The 16,382-nt window shown below is 38.4% G+C and overlaps 1 protein-coding gene and 1 non-coding gene across 2 annotated transcripts in view; both read right to left on the reverse strand.

Annotated features, from left to right (window-relative positions):
- Positions 1-1,039: 1,039 nt before the first annotated feature.
- The window catches only part of LOC139964995 (uncharacterized), a 202,447-nt gene continuing 187,104 nt past the window's right edge, over positions 1,040-16,382 (reverse strand). Inside the window, exons 18-21 of the mRNA XM_071967130.1 lie at positions 14,188-14,388; positions 9,574-9,791; positions 7,506-7,651; positions 1,040-6,692 (exon numbers count right to left, since the gene is read on the reverse strand). Coding sequence (XP_071823231.1) covers positions 6,578-6,692; positions 7,506-7,651; positions 9,574-9,791; positions 14,188-14,388 — 680 coding nt within the window. The 3' untranslated portion in view covers positions 1,040-6,577. The remainder of the gene's footprint in view (positions 6,693-7,505; positions 7,652-9,573; positions 9,792-14,187; positions 14,389-16,382) is intronic.
- On the reverse strand, positions 15,441-15,523 carry Trnal-uaa (transfer RNA leucine (anticodon UAA)). The gene has a single exon. It is a non-coding gene; the product is annotated as a tRNA-Leu (tRNA).

Below are 16,382 nucleotides of genomic sequence, written 5' to 3' on the forward strand. Positions count from 1 at the left end.
TAACGTCTTTAAAAAAAAAAATTATATGAAGAAAGAAGTCCAACTTTTTTCAGTGTTAGTGGTCCTAGAAGTTTGTTTTCAAAGAAATCGAGATATTTGCGTCAAAACCATGTCAAGAAATCTTACATATGAATTATGACATTAGAGCTAGTCTTGGCAGTCGTGCCTCTTAGTCTTGGAACAAAACAAAGTAAATTGGATACACGTCTTGATATAGCGATAGCCAATTTACTATATAAGACAATTTGGATGACAAACTTAATCAAAGGAAAATCACGGGTTACATTTTGAAAAGGAGATGCTAGATAACCTTGAATGATTGACTCCTTTAATGTCACGACCTCAAGAAGGAATGGTCAACGTTGGCCCACAGTTTCACTATCTCGAACACAGATACCGTTTCCGCGAACGCATGCTAGTACAGACTACAAGGTAAAACTTAACAACGAAAGTAAAAGTCCTTTACCATTACTTTAATTTCCATTTAAGTTGACTTTTATGTTCCTTTTCCATTGAACATAGATTTACTTTTACTTTTCTTTTACTAATATAAGTGCCATATGGGTATTAATGTTGGTAAGAAGGAAAGATAGCCTGAGAAAATGTATCCAAGACTAACAAGCCTGAACCTGGCATGAGCTTTGTCACAATTTCTCGACGAGGATCCTTACATGGTTATCTATATATAGACCTAAATTAATATGTAGACAAAATCGCTATTTGCTTACACCATTTTCTATGAACCACCGTCATCACCAAATGTTGGAGGGCGAGGACAGAGAGAGAGAGATGGGGGTGGCGTGCAGAGTGGGGGGGGGGGCGGGCGGTTGTGGTTATTGCCTATATCTCAAAACCAATCAATACAATTATTTATACTTTGTCTTTATTCACAACTTTATCAGTTTGTAGGGGGGGGGGGGGGTTGAGAGCCATGATGTTGAAAACTATATTTAAGATGTAAATCCTAAATGCTTGAATAAGCAATAAATATAAATTATGGACCACTCTATTAACATAAAATCATGAATGAGACATCGAATAAGAATGGTAAATGCATTTTTTGAATTTTCATCTTATCTTCTTATATATATTTGCTGATTTAAAATGCAACATTTTTCCTACAATATAATCCAAATTTTCATTTAATTTTTTAAATTGGCATTTAAGCTATATTGTATTAGCTCCTTGATATTTTATCTTTCAGACCGAGTTGTTTTGGCAAAATAAACACTCACCAACTATAATGCAGCAGAATAACACTTTATAATCTCTGAATGCATACAAGTTGTTTAATAGATGAAAAACAGTAATGGATAAAATGACCCAGGATTAGATAACAAGTAAAAAAAAAAGTGGGAAGTTCCCCTCTGGTTATTACAAATATCTTTTGCAGCATGCTATTCTACGTTATAGATACCAACAAGTGACAAGACGTATAAGACTTTATTTAAGCATTTGCACCCAAATAAAATAACAAGAATTCTTAGATTTTATTAATCGCGAACTTATCCAACGATAATGGTCTTAAGGCGCAATATTACCCTGGTCAACGATAACCTGTCAAACATAGAGACAGTCCCTCTACATGGCAGCAGCTAAACAGTGCCCAACTGACACCTCATCTCACAGGTCCCCATTTATTCACCAGGGTGAAGAGAATGCAATGGAGGTAAAGTGCTTTGCGCAAGGAAACAAAGTAATGATCTGGACAGGACTCGAACCTACAAACCTTAGATCACAACTCCATTGCCTATAACCACAACACTGTCCATAAAACAAATATGTCAGAAACAACATAAATGCTATGATGTAAGTACAAAGATGAGATGTATAAGAATTTGTTGTTTACACAGGAAACATAGTCTTTCTAGAACTGGCACATAGAATTTGAATAATTTCAAGTCCAATAACATTTGCATGACCACTCATATTCAAATTTCAGCAAGCACCATTCTCAATGAGAGCATTTCTCAAGGCATTCTAAATTTTCCCTTTTAATCCTGTCAGCATCTGGAAATAGTTTGGAAGGTCTGGCCTTTTAGAAAAGTACTTTTGATTTAAAAGTTTTATAGACACTTTAAGATAAATTTGGCACCAATATTGATAATTTTTCACAAACAGTAATAAACTTGACATGTTTGAAATAATACAACCCATGGTAAAAATATATATTTGTGCGAAAGTGTGACCAAAAACCACCTTAAAATACAAAATGTGGGCCAAGGCCTACGAAAGGAGTCATATCATGTATGAGTCTAGGCCCAAAAAGAGAGTCATATCACGTACGAGTCTAGGCCCACAAAGAGCGTCGTCATATTACGCACAAGCTTAGGCCCACAAAGACAGTACTGTTGCATAAAGCCTAGGTCCACAAAGAATGTCATATCACATACGGAGCTGTATTACATGTGAGCCCAAGGCCAACAAGTAGAGTAATAGCATGTATAAAAATCTTAACTGTGATGAGATGATGCTGTCTTTAAACATTTTCTGCCAAATGGGCAAAAATTGTCACCACACCCTCCCCCACCCCACACCATAAAAAATGTTATGACTGTGTGGTTAATTACTACATCATACTACCGAAATCGATTGTCCAGTTAGAAATCGGTTTAAGCTTGCGTTCACAAAAGGATGCATAATCAGGCTTAATGATCTTCATAAGCTTAGTCTCAATAAATGGAAGTAAAAGTAAAGAGGCAAATAGAAGAAACATCATGAGTTGTTATTTAAACAGCAAAATTAGGATACAATATGTTGGAACTTTTACATAAGCCAACATTGTCTTGTTAAAGTGGGAGGGAGGGTGGGGTACTGTAAAGCTTAATAAAAAAAATTGATAGATATGAAAGGCAAAAACAATTAAATGATTGTAACATTTCGGGCAAGATGAAGGGTTTCCCATGGAATAACATGAAACGTTGACACATTAGTTCAATAAACTTCAGTGAAAAATTAATCAAAAACTTCAGGTGTAGAAAGTGAACTATTGTGTGTATGAGCTACATAGTGGCCTACAAGAACAAAGTGCAAAAGTACTAATAAATTTTATACCTTAATTTGAAATGAATAAAGGAAAAAGAGAAAAGGTTTTAGATTTCAGGATGATGAAAGTATTTGCCTCATTATTAAAGGGATGGATAACAATGGAGAATCTTTTAGAAATGAAATAATAAAAATAACTAAAGTATGGATAAAGTATAAGAAAGATCTACACAAACAATGTACATAAGTATGTCAAATGTCCACTACGAAAGACTACAGAGGTTTAATATAACTACACAAAATTATTCCTTAAAAATGGTTAAAAATTTTGCCTCCCCTCTATTCTTTTTTTGCCTCCTTTAATTTTTTTTGCCTCCTTTGCCTCCTTTAATTTATTTTGCCTCCCCCATTTCATGGGGGGGGGGGGGGGAGGAACTATCTTGAGTACTTCAAATATCAAAGTGAAAATAAACCAAAGTTTGTTTAACATTTTCTTTGACAATCATTTGAGACTTTTTGAATTTGTTTTAAAGACTCAAACAATTTGGTGATTGGGGACTACAGTCATAATAATAAAAAAAATAATGATGATGTATATCCATGAGAAATATCAGATAAAAGAGACACAGAGTATGTGATGTCTATATGGTACTACTTCTTTTCACTTTAAATAACATATATGGTGGAAAACATACTACATACAATGACTTTCAAATTTATGCAAATCCTAAAACACAAATTTAAGAGAAGTTTTTTGGTTTGTAACAAAGGTATATATATCCTTGACATAGGCGTAGGAGCCTCATTTGATTTGGGGGGGGGGGGGGCTGTAACGACTTGCCCGAAAAATATGACCAAAATTTTTTCGCGCGCTCCGCGCGCGTTCTACATGTTAATGTGCACATCATATAGGCATCCATCAGTTATTACATCACCTGCCAATAACATAAAATCATTTTCCATGTTATTACCCTTCTATATTGGTTAGAATTATTGGGGAAGTCGTTACAATAATAATGATAATAATAACAATATAAGTTTAACCATTGAAAAACACATTGCAAATTCTTCTTCTTTCAGTAGGTGCCAGTGGTGGAGCTAGGGGTATTGGTTAGGGGGAGGGGGGAAGAGAATGGTCTGTAGGGGCGCTTTTGACACTATCTAAGCGGAGCGCCACCACAGGTTGGCGCGGAGGGTACAGAAATTTTTGAGTAAAGATACTCCCTAGATCGCCGGAAATGACCCTTTCCGGGCCTTGCTAATTTGCAGATAAATGTTAGATAATTGTTAGAAAATTGCACCAACAATATGTGAAAAATGTCAATAGGTATTTGAGAGCGCAATAAAAAATCAATAATCGCGAATAAGTAAAAAGTGGTAAAAAGCTGAAAAGGGCGCCAGCAGTCCATTTGAGTCCGTCAGGGGTCATCGCCCCTCTGACTGTATGGACGCTCTGCCACTGGTAGGTGCCCGAAAAATTCTCAGCATATTGCCCAAATTTTCCCCCAAAAATTTGAAAAACAATGCAAATTATTATTCTTTCAGTAGGTGCCTGAAAAAATTCTCAGCATATTGCCCGAATTTTCACCAAAATATTTGAAAAACACATTGCAAATTATTCTTCTTTTAGAAGGTGCTCGAAAAATTCTCAGCATAGGCCTATTACCCGAATTTTCACCAAAAATTTGAAAAACACATTGCAAATTATTATTCTTTCAGTAGATGCCCGAATAATTCTCAGCATATTGCCAAATTTTTACCAAAAAACCCCCAGAAAAACACATTGCATATTATTATTCTTCCAGTAGGTGCCCGAAAAATTCTCAGCATATTGCCCGAATTTTCACCCAAAAATCTTTTTGGGGGACTGCAGCCTCCCCAGCCCCCCGCCTCCTACGCCTATGATCCTTGATATAAAACATAGACAAATATGTTTTAATTTTACTTTTGAGAAAATCATAGCAGGAGTTTGCTCCAACCAAAGAGCCTGATATTTATGTAGCAAAATTGCATACAATTTCACAAGTACTGAAAAGACATGGTTGCTTACAGCAGTGAGGATTCAAAAGCAAAAGAAAGAAACTTCAGCTTGATCCTAAAATGAAACTTTGATCCCAAAAATTTATGAAATTTGTCAAAATTAATAGATGCATGTGAGATATTTGGCAGGCTAATTCTCTTAAATGTCTATGACATTATTTAATAATGACAGCCATGTAGCTCAGGGTTACATTGTACAGGACATCACAAGGCTAAGTGTTACACTTTATGTCATATCGATGAAGGGCTGTATTATATTGTATGTGATAACAGGATCCTTACTATACAATTGTATGTATAGGATACAATAGGCTAGGCGCTTTCGATACTATCTAAGCGGAGCACCACCACTGGTTGGCAAGTAGCATACAGAAATTTTTTGAGTAAAGATACTCCCTAGATCGCCGGAAATGACCCTTTCCGGGCCTGGCCAATTCGCAGATAAACGAAGAATAAATAGGCGCATTGCCAAACTACACCAACAAAATGTGACAAATGTCAATATGTAGATGAGAGCGCAATAAAAAAGTCAATAATCGCGATTAAGTGAAAAGTGGTAAAGAGCTGAAAAGGGCGCCAGCAGTCCATTTGAGTCCGTCAGGGGGGGCATTCGCCCCCACTGACTGTATGAACGCTCCGCCACTCTTGCATACATGTATGTGATACAGAGGGATTAAGGCTTACATCCTATGTATGTGATACAGAGAGACTGAGGGGGTTACTGTATCACATACACTATAACACTGTATGGGATACAAGGGACTGCCTTAGGCAATTACATCATATGTATGTGATACAGACAGGCTAAAGGTTACAACGTATGTGATAACTAGCAGATTGAGGTTATACTTATGGCATTATACTATATTTTTGGCAAATGATTCAACATGCTTGCATGAATGGTTGCAATTAACTTTTAAAAGGCAGGTCCCGCTTTTCAAGAAAGCTTAAAACCTACCTATTAATTTAGTGACACATTAATTCCATACCTACATGTGCTTGGCAATGTGCTAGTAACAGGACAGACATCATGTCCTTGTTAGAGATATTCAATTGTCAAATTAAAAAATTCCTAAATGTCTGGGAATAGTTTACAGAAGTTGCACTTCTTTTTGAATACTTATTTTTTGCATTCGGTAATAGCACACTTAACGCTGTAGCCTACACATATAAACAGAGGACTTTACGCTTACGAAAGGCCGTCATAAAACTTGATAATTTTCACATCTTTTAACCCATTTCAAGTAATTAGATTTAACAATGCTTTCATAAATTGTCCAATCAGACCTCTTTCTTCCTTACTCATCATTATTTCTTACTTATTCATTAATAGATTTGGCCTAAATCACTGACTTGTCAAATTTATTGCAAGTAAGCATTTCCAATTATAGAGAATTCAGAGCATTTCTTCCTGGTTTCATGCCATCCTAGAAATCCCTTTTCTTTTGCCGTCAAATAATTATCATTGTTTTCTTGCCATCAAAGTTCTCCTCAAAATTGCAAAACGATCTCCCTGAGTAGACTGAACTCCATTCATTCCGCCGATGAATATTCATAAAGTATCAGCACCTTTTGTCTTTTCTTCCAAAAACCTTTTGTTAAGCTTGTCAAAGTCAATGGTTGATTGCACTGTCGGTTGGCTTATCTCGGACACGGCTCTTCCTAATCTAAGAGAAACAATCGGACACAAAGAACTATTGTCAGAGAATGAAGCAAGATCTACAAAAAATTATAAGAGCAGAGAGGAACATTTTCCACCCCCCCCCCCCCACCCTTCTTTCTTTAGCTATGAACAAATGCCAAAGAGCATCATTTCAAGTAACCACTGGACATGGACACAGATTTTCATCTCTGGCAAAGTTTGGCTCAGACTTCAAGGGTTTGGGCCCCTGACTTGGCTTGTAGTCCATTGGACACAAAGAACTATTGTCAGAGAATAAAGCGAACTACAAAAAATTATAAAAGCAGAGAGGAACATTTTCCTCTCCCCCCCCCCCATTCTTCTTTCGTTAGCTATGAAAAAATGCTTCCGAGCAGCATTTTGAGTAACGACTGGACATGGACACAGATTTTCATCTCTGGAAAAGCTTGGCTCAGACTTCAAGGGTTTGGGCCCCTGACTTGGCTTGTAGTCCATTGGACACAAAGAACTATTGTCAGAGAATAAAGCGAACTACAAAAAATTATAAAAGCAGAGAGGAACATTTTCCTCTCCCCCCCCCCATTCTTCTTTCTTTAGCTATGAACAAATGCTTCCAAGCAGCATTTTGAGTAACGACTGGACATGGACACAGATTTTCATCTCTGGAAAAGTTTGGCTCAGACTTGGAGGGTTTGGGCCCCAGACTTGGCTTGTACTCAATTGGCTCCTATACTCTGACCATGCAGATTGAACTTATAAGGTAATAAGGGCTAGGAATATTGGAGGAAACTTCTCATGCCGACCTATCTAAAAACACACACACTCACAACTTGCTTACCTCACATCTTCCTCGGTACCAGACGGGCTCGCCAAGGTATTTTGTCTCGCCTTCTTCAGTAGTTTCTGAACCGATGGCGTAGAGGTCATCTCTTCCGGAAGTCTGCCGTCTAATGTCCGTAGATTCAAGTTGACGTTCTCTAAATTCTGAATTTCAAAAAAAAAAAATAAAAATGTAAGAGTGTCGATATCAATCACACAACCAGATATTAACACTCTTTCTTTCAGCACATTCAAGAAATGAAAAAATCTGTTGGGATAAAGGTAAGAATCCTCCTTTGATGGTGACTACCGGCCAATCAAAGATTCATTGGTCGGGGGAACTGAAATTACAGCTGGTCGATATTGAGCGCCTAATATATATACAAATAAAGTTTATAATTACTTTGTTAGGTCCGTAGAAAGAAATTATTGCAAAAATATTGTGGGAATATCAAAGATGTTTATTAATCGTATTTACTTGTCCAGTTGTCCATATCACTTTCGAGAGTGAAGGGAGAGTGGAAGTAAGAGGAAGAAGGGTCAATACCAGACATATATATGCAGTGGCGGCAGAACTGGGGGGGCTTGGGGGGGCTTAGCCCCCCCAATGAAAAAGTTGAGGGGGCAAATGCATGATAAGCCCCCCCAATATTTACCAAGGCTCCGAAACGTGCATCTGCCCATTTTTCAATGCATACTTGTCGATCTGTCCGATGCACACGTATACTATATAGGTGTAATAATTTTAGTAATTGCTGGGGGACCCTGGTCCCTCGGACCGTCCCCTGGCTATAGACCACATTGTCACCCCAACCGCGTCTTCACGCCCCGTGAAAAGTGGAAGCAGTTAGTGTGAGTACCGGTAAGCGTAACACAACTTCGTCTTAGGCCAATGACTTGCCTCATTTCAGCCAGTTCTCCAACATCCCCTTACTTAGTGGCGGAGCGTCCATATATACAGTCAGGGGGCGGATCCCCCCCCCCCTCCTGACGGACTCAAATGGACTGCTGGCGCCCTTTTCAGCTTTTCACTACTTTTAACTTATTCGCGATTATTGACTATTTTATTGCGCTCTCATATACCTATTGACATTTGTCATATTCTGTTGGTGTAATTTTCCGACAAAATGGCGACGACACCTATTTATTCTCCGTTTATCTGCAAATTAGCAAGGCCCGGAAAGGGTCATTTCCTGCAATCTAGGGAGTAACTTTCTGTACGCTCCGCGCCAACCTGTGGTGGCGCTCCGCTTAGATAGTGTCGAAAGCGCCCCTACAGACCATTCTTGCCCCCTGACCAATACCCCTAGCTCCGCCACTGCCCTTCCTACACTCAAAAACGTCTTTGCGAGTACACTACGAGTAATAGCTACTCTCTTAAAACACCATCGAATATACAAATTACAATGTTTTTACAGACTTTTACGTGCAATCTGAGAAATTGCAGGCTTGAGACCCATATTTTAGGGCTAGGTATTCGCAGCATAAAACACTCGGGAAGTGCCGTTTCCGGCCATCTGGGGGTTTGAAAAAACCCAAAATTTTCTTGTACGCTCCGCGCCAACCAATGGTGGCGCTCCGCTTAGATAGTCTCCACACATTAGCCCCCCCAATAATTTTTCCGTTACGCCGCGCCTGTATATATGTCGTGGAGAACACAATGGACTTACAACTAACCCTCACCCCTTTCCCCCTCCCCACCCTGACCAAATGATCAGCAGCACATCCAACAATGGAACAACCGGAGCTTGGTTAGGGTCATATCTCTATTAACTGACTAACTGATTTTACTGAGTAATTCACTTATTTATTTAGGGGTGAACCAGCACAGCAACATGACGACTGCCAGCCGGCAAAACGCTTGGTGTTCAGTCTTTCCTGACCGAAGACTACACAACTTGAACACTGGCAAAATCTTGGTCGGTCATAGTCATAAGCACACACACTGCCCGACAACCCACGATTATCACCATGACAACGGTCGAACTGAGTCCAGTCGAGATCAGTTCAGTTGGGCAGTGCGTGACTTTATTAAGAGAAAGGAAAATGGGTAAAAAGCAATCTATTCTATGAAAAAAACAACTCACCAGTAATTTTTTAACAATTTTCTTCCTGTCTAGTTGACAGGCTAAGTGGAGTGGAGAGAAGCCATCTCTGTCTTGTAAATTTGCAATCTCTGAATCGGTCTTCAAGAGGAGGTTGACTATCGTGAGGCCCGCGTTCTTCTCCGTGCATTCGACGGCCCTGTGGATCGGCGAGCGTCCGTCGTACGGATTGGTAGCATACAGATGATTAATAATATTACCTGTAGGAAAGAGGTTCAAAAGATAAAGTTAGTGTATTTAAAATTTGCATTTTTCACACTAAGTCATATTTTGTGTCCACCCTTCTCTGACCACACCATGTAAATATCCTCAGCAGGTGTTGATTCTGCAAGGTGGTGGACAGGGGGGGGGGGGGAAGGCACGGAAGGGGGCATGGTGTACACAGCTTTTACAACCCCACACAAAAACAAAAATAGTGAAAAGATTAGCACAAACTTGCTCAATGCTAAGTCCTAATTATATAGACCCTAATTTATAGCGTGATTATGCATTGGAATGCACCATTCAAAAAGTTCCAATTTTATTTTTCTAGGGCAGAAAACCCAGACACACACCCCCCCCCACCTTCCATGGAAGCTGACAGCTTCAACGAACCCCAGAGCCACCCCACCTACTTCTTAAAATCCTGGTTCGTTCCTGGACATGTAATTTTTGATTTACTGTGTGTGGATACTGCGGGTTGGCCCTCTAATAATATCTATCAAGGTAAAATCGTTTCATAGTCCATACAGAATATTTTGTGGAACACAAATTTAATTTATTTGTAATGTTTGCTTATGGCTGATTTGAAGTCTTCCGTTACAGCTTTGGACCAGGGTTGCCAGTTCCTCTGTGACGCAATGTATGTATATTAGATCCTCCTGCAAGCAGGAACTCCCGGAGAAGCCTCATTGGCTTATCAAAGCCGCAAGCTGACCGAAGTCAGTCCCTTAGATTCATATTTAACGTCCATGATTCTGAATTGTCAATTGTCAACAAGTCTGTAACTGGATGACAAACATTAATCTCGGAGTGACTCGAAACTGGGGACTTTTTGATTAGAAGGCACCGGTGTTAACCACTGAGCTAAAACTCCTAAATGCTAACAATGGACAAAATGGCAGCCAAATCAGGTGAAAATAACACCAAATACAAATTTCCTGTCATTGTCTCTTAGATGAACATTACGAAGTGAAAGGTGGTAAAAAAATTCCAACGTTTGTCAACGTAAATACAACCTTGAATCAAAATAAACAATATTAAATGGTTGCAATCACATTCTTGGAGGATTTAATACTTTAAGCTACTATTTTCTATTACACTGGTATGCCTCTAAAAAAAAAAAAAACAACACCAAAAATAGAGAATGCCCCTCCCCCCCCTCCCCCCCAAAATAGGAGCTAAAATGCTGTTAGGCTGAGCTTTCCTTTTCCTTCAGCCAATGGAGTTTGAAAAATGTAAAATTTCATATTTTGGGCATGTAAACTGCCAAACTGGCAACATGGTATTGGACTCAATTAACAGATAACAGCTGAAGAGAAAATTTATGCCCTTGAAAAGACATTCTTCTTTGACATGAAGAAAGTGAAAAATGCCACGCAGTGTACTGCATGCCTGTTGTTAAGATGCAGTTAGTGATACATTATAAATATTGAAAATTAAACATTTTACATTGTGTTTCTTCCCCTCCCCCCCCCCATCTTACCAGAATTGAGTTTATAATGTATAATCGCAAAATTGCATGTTCTTTAAGCAAGGTATTACAGACATACGTACACACAAACATGCACACACACACATTTATATATATTATAGATATATATACAAATATATATATCTATATATACATATATATATATATATATATATATATAGTGTTTAAGGCTCAAATATTCCAGGGAGACTTTTCATACTCTAATTTAACTGGAAATTTGAAGAAATGGGTACAATTCATGTAAGCACGTAGGAATCATTCTCTATAATAGTTAGTTTACATCAACGAATCTTGTGGTGGCGCTGTACACCCAAACAGTAAACTTTAACCTGCCTGCCACGTATGCTTGCCACGTACATGCTATAGAAGAATTGTTAATACGCCATCGATAATATGTGAGCGAAGCGAAGTCGATGATGATTTTTACACCCTAAATTTAGATTTGTGGAACTCTGACAATTTGGTAAGTAAAATTTCCTTTCTCTTGTAAATTATTGACCAGTTTATTGATCTTTGAATTTGGTGAAACATTAACACATTGAAATTGTTACCTTGTAAAATTCAAGCATATCCAGAACAGAGACTACAACAAGTTGCAACACGCATAGCGTATTAAGAAAGGGTTCTGTACGCACAGGGTTTCTCTGTGGAAATCTGACGAAGTTTGGGAGAACCGTTTGAATCAAAGCTAAACCATAGCTTACTGAGAAGAAACTTGGTGTTATTTAGTTCCATACTTATGTTTTGGTTACAACCATTGACAAATACTGGTGAATCATACACCAGTTCATCTTTTACAGGAGGGAGGAAGGGAAGAACATGGTCAGCCATTTTGAAGTGTTCATTAGAATGGGGCCATTGGACTGTCAGTGTGTACAGTATACCATACTGTAGCATTGAAGGGTGGGTAAGATGTTTATAAAGGACACAAAGCGAGTAAATTATCCTTGTTACTCTTCACACTGTTAAAGGCATTGAAGACTCGCCCCAAACCTCGTGCGGCCATCTGAAAAAGTTAACTTTCCGTTGCTTGCAAGTGACGTTTTGTTTGTGTCACTACAAAATGCAGACAGTACAGTAATGGAAAGTGATACCTTGTTATCTTTAGCTGGACCTGAGATGTCCATCGCTGTATCGTTTGTACACTGTGCTGTGGGTATTGACCCCGGCTGTATGTACTGCCTGTACACTAGTAACTAAGTACCGATGGTAGCAAGCTGTGCGTGTGTATTTTCTGGGATCGATGGTGGTGTCTAACACTTCTGTTACACCTCATTCGAAACTAGGTCAGATTACCGGCATTAGACGTTTCTTTTTGCGCGAGTCTTCACACCCTTTGAAGCCACAACATCATGTGATAAATAGTGATTTGTACAAAGGATTCTACTGAAGGGTTTCACCACACTCTCTTTGGTCAACCAAAGTTTTATATCAACACTAATATGTGCATCAGTGTTTACCAGAAACTATCTGCCGTTGCAGCTGCTACAGGGGATAGGGTGGCCAGACATTTTCTTTTGAACTGTCCAGCCGATCTGCCGGATGTCTGGTCACCAAACTCCCCCATTAACCTTCCCTTCAGTCTCTGTGTATGCCCAGGATCATTTATGATACACATTTCTTTTTGCATGGATAGCAACCATATTTTATCATAAACTCTTACTAAATTTGAGCACGAGCAGTTAAACTCCATGCAAGAAATTATTGTTTGAATACCTTTATAATATCTTATAGCATTTTTTGACTGTGATATTTTTCAACTCCCATCCAATAGATCTCCTCGAACAGAGACACCATTTTGCTGCATTAATGTCACTATTTAAATGTTTTGAAATCTTGAGAAAGCCTGTTATATTGCAAACAAACGCTGACATTTTTACTAAGCCTTGTTCACACTTGAGAATGCAAGGGGGATCTAATATCGCAAGGGTGATCAATTTTGTGGTGTGAACGCTGGCAGACTCAGGATCGGATCATGGTTTCCCTTGAGGGGAGGATCCTTATCCCGCAAAGGCCAATCAAGACTGTAGGGTGCACCCTTCAAGGATTTGTTAAACTATTAAAGTCGTCCACTTTTATCGGACTGTATTTGTACTGTACCTTTGTGTTATGCGTCAGCGTTATTTTTTTAAAAAGTATTTTGAAGCCTATACAAGAAATTGCGTCATACTGTTACCTCTGATATACACTGTGCTGTCTAAGAGATGTGGGTTATATGTACTGTAGCCTGCTGAGAAAGTTTCATACCTGTAATTTTCATGAAAATAAAGTTCTATACAAGGCAAGGAAAAATTCAGTTGACCCAAGTCGTCTCTAGCCAGTTAACCGCTAAGATCCGAATGCCTCGCAACAGGATTCACACGATTTGCCCTCATGGCTTCTAATCTGAAGTCAAGTACATCTTTGTTGCTAGATAACTAGTTGTTATAAATAGATTTTGTTAGCAAACATTGTGACCTTTTCCCCACATGCGTAATGCTCTTTTGTCCATGACACATTCCCTAGTGAGGAGAGGGGATAGCTTTATGACATCACTGAGGGCAAGAAAAAAAGTTCACAAGATCCCGGCCCTTACATTATAAAATGTCAGCAAGGTCTATCTTAAGAGTAAACCTATCTCTATAGGTGAGCCAAGCCTAACATAATTTACATACAACAATTAGGGGCTGAAAATCGATATTATTGTTTACTATCAATTAAGTCAAGAAAATTCACCCAAAGTGATTGACCCTTTTGCATGAGAAGAAACTTCTCAGACATCGGAGAAAAGTCTAAACAGTACTTTTGTTAATATTGTGACGGCTAGATCTGGAGGAAAACATGACGCATTCGATCAATTTCGTAGGCTATCCAACCTTCCAGATATTTTAATTTTATGCATGACTTTATTATCATATCATTACCCTGAAACAATAATGGTTCCTGGGGTTGTCCATGGTTGACATAGAGTTTGCTGACATCTGCTTCACTGCCGTTAGCCTCCACGAGGGCGGCACCGTAGCTTTTGAGACCGGCGGGGCCCGCGAACTGACCATCAAACCCATCCGCATTCCTTGATGGATCCTGAAAGGAGAGACCGTCATTGGTGTGATCTGGGCCAGTCTCTGTACAAAAGAAAAACAGAAAAAGAATAGTTCCAGAAAAATGTAACACTCTGTAATACTCTTTCATGTGATCAACGTATGGTGTACCAATATTCCTACTGGGTAATAAACACAGTGGCCCAAATTTGAATACAATGAAATTTTTCAAAAAGTTACACATTCTGGGGGGTTCTGACCACATACACACACAGACAACATCACACAAACACATAATATCAAATAGGTTATGTTTCCCCCAAAAAAGAATAGTTCCAGAAAATGTAACACTGTGTAATACTCATTATGTGATCAATGTATGGTATGCCAATATTCCCATTGGGTAATAACCACAGTGGCCCAAATTTGAATACAATGAAAGTTTTCAAAAAGTTACACATTCTGGGAGGTTCTGACCACATTTACACACACAGACAACAACACACACACACACACACAATATCAAATAGGTTCTGTTTGCCTCTGGCAAGGAGTCAATAAAAGGGCTATGTGGGAGGATGTTGGGATGGTAATGAATCTAACAACCCATATTCTCTATTTCTTGGGTTCTCATGTGGAGGAAGGAGTAAGTTGATGAGAGTGCAAGTTGAGAAGGGGGAGGGGCAGGGGTTGAAAGATTGCTGAAAATAAAAACTGATCTCTTATAAAATGACTGAGTCACTGAATTTTTTTTAACTCTTTAAAATAATAACATTTTTACTGTCCTCAACTTGTTCTACCAAAAACACAAAACAAAGTTTAAATGCTGTATTAGCTGATCGAAGTATTCAGATCTTAAGCAATGATATTAAAGTTCTGAAAATGTGTAAGTAATTGCATGCTAACTTAAATTGCCACAATGTAGTTGAATGTATTATGCCAACCATATATCACTAGTCAATCAAAACCCAAACTTTTTCAGGTTACTGGATTTTTCTAGTTTTGGTCGACTTTAGCAAAGTTTTTGACAATCGATCTGCACCAAACTGCAACTTAGTATTCATTCGTTGCCATTTTCAAAGCACATGATAAGAGAAAAAAAGAAAAGAAAAGAAAAAAAAAGGAGAAACCTCATTTGATAGGGATGGGGTTCGAACCCATGCGGACATTTGTCCATTGGAACTTAAGTCCAACGCCTTAACCACTCGGCCACCTTATCAAACTACTAACACTACATAAATTTTTACAATTTATGTGTCCTACTAGTATTGCAATACCACAACACTATTTACCGCCTAAACAACAGGATAAAGGATACAAAAGTGACATGCACTCAACCATAATAGTACGCCTACTTGTGCATGGTGACACGTACCCTTGTACTCTGATCCACAAGCTAGGTCACATGTTTTCAAGCACCAATCAGCAACATATCCTTCTTTCCTTATCTCTTTTAAACTGAATAGAAACTGTCAACATATCTTCAAAATATCATTGATCATTTAAAAAAAAAATGTTGTCCCCCCTTCTTAGTTTGATCAAATTAATATGGTACCATAAAAAAGTTGTAAAATTTCAATCTAGCAATATCTGTTAATATTTATAGTGGGCAGATTATTTATAAGTCATCACATTCTATCAGGGACTTTATGACACACATGGATGCTTTCCCACACACATATATATATATTCATAACACAATGTTGAAGTACCACATGACTGTATATACAGTCATGATTTTGGTTCAATCGATACTGTATACAAAGCTAGAACAAGCTTGCACTTTCCTTCAGTCTGATCAGGAACAGCTTCCTGGTTCGATCTACTCCACGGTCATTATAAGCTTCCCTATAGACGCATTGTGAAGTTCAATGATTTCCTTGCAAATTCGCACTATGGATGTTGAACAAAATTTTAATCTATAGTTTTCTCTTGAAAATCATCGCTCATATACTTGCCAAACCTCCTCCCCTCCTAAGAAAACAACAACATGCACACACACACACGCACACATACATACTAAGGCTGTAAAGGAACACTGTTATCAGTTAATTTATTTCTATTTCTATACCTGCACT

The sequence above is a fragment of the Apostichopus japonicus genome, chromosome 23, assembly GCF_037975245.1.
Source record: "Apostichopus japonicus isolate 1M-3 chromosome 23, ASM3797524v1, whole genome shotgun sequence".
NCBI lineage: Eukaryota > Metazoa > Echinodermata > Holothuroidea > Aspidochirotida > Stichopodidae > Apostichopus > Apostichopus japonicus.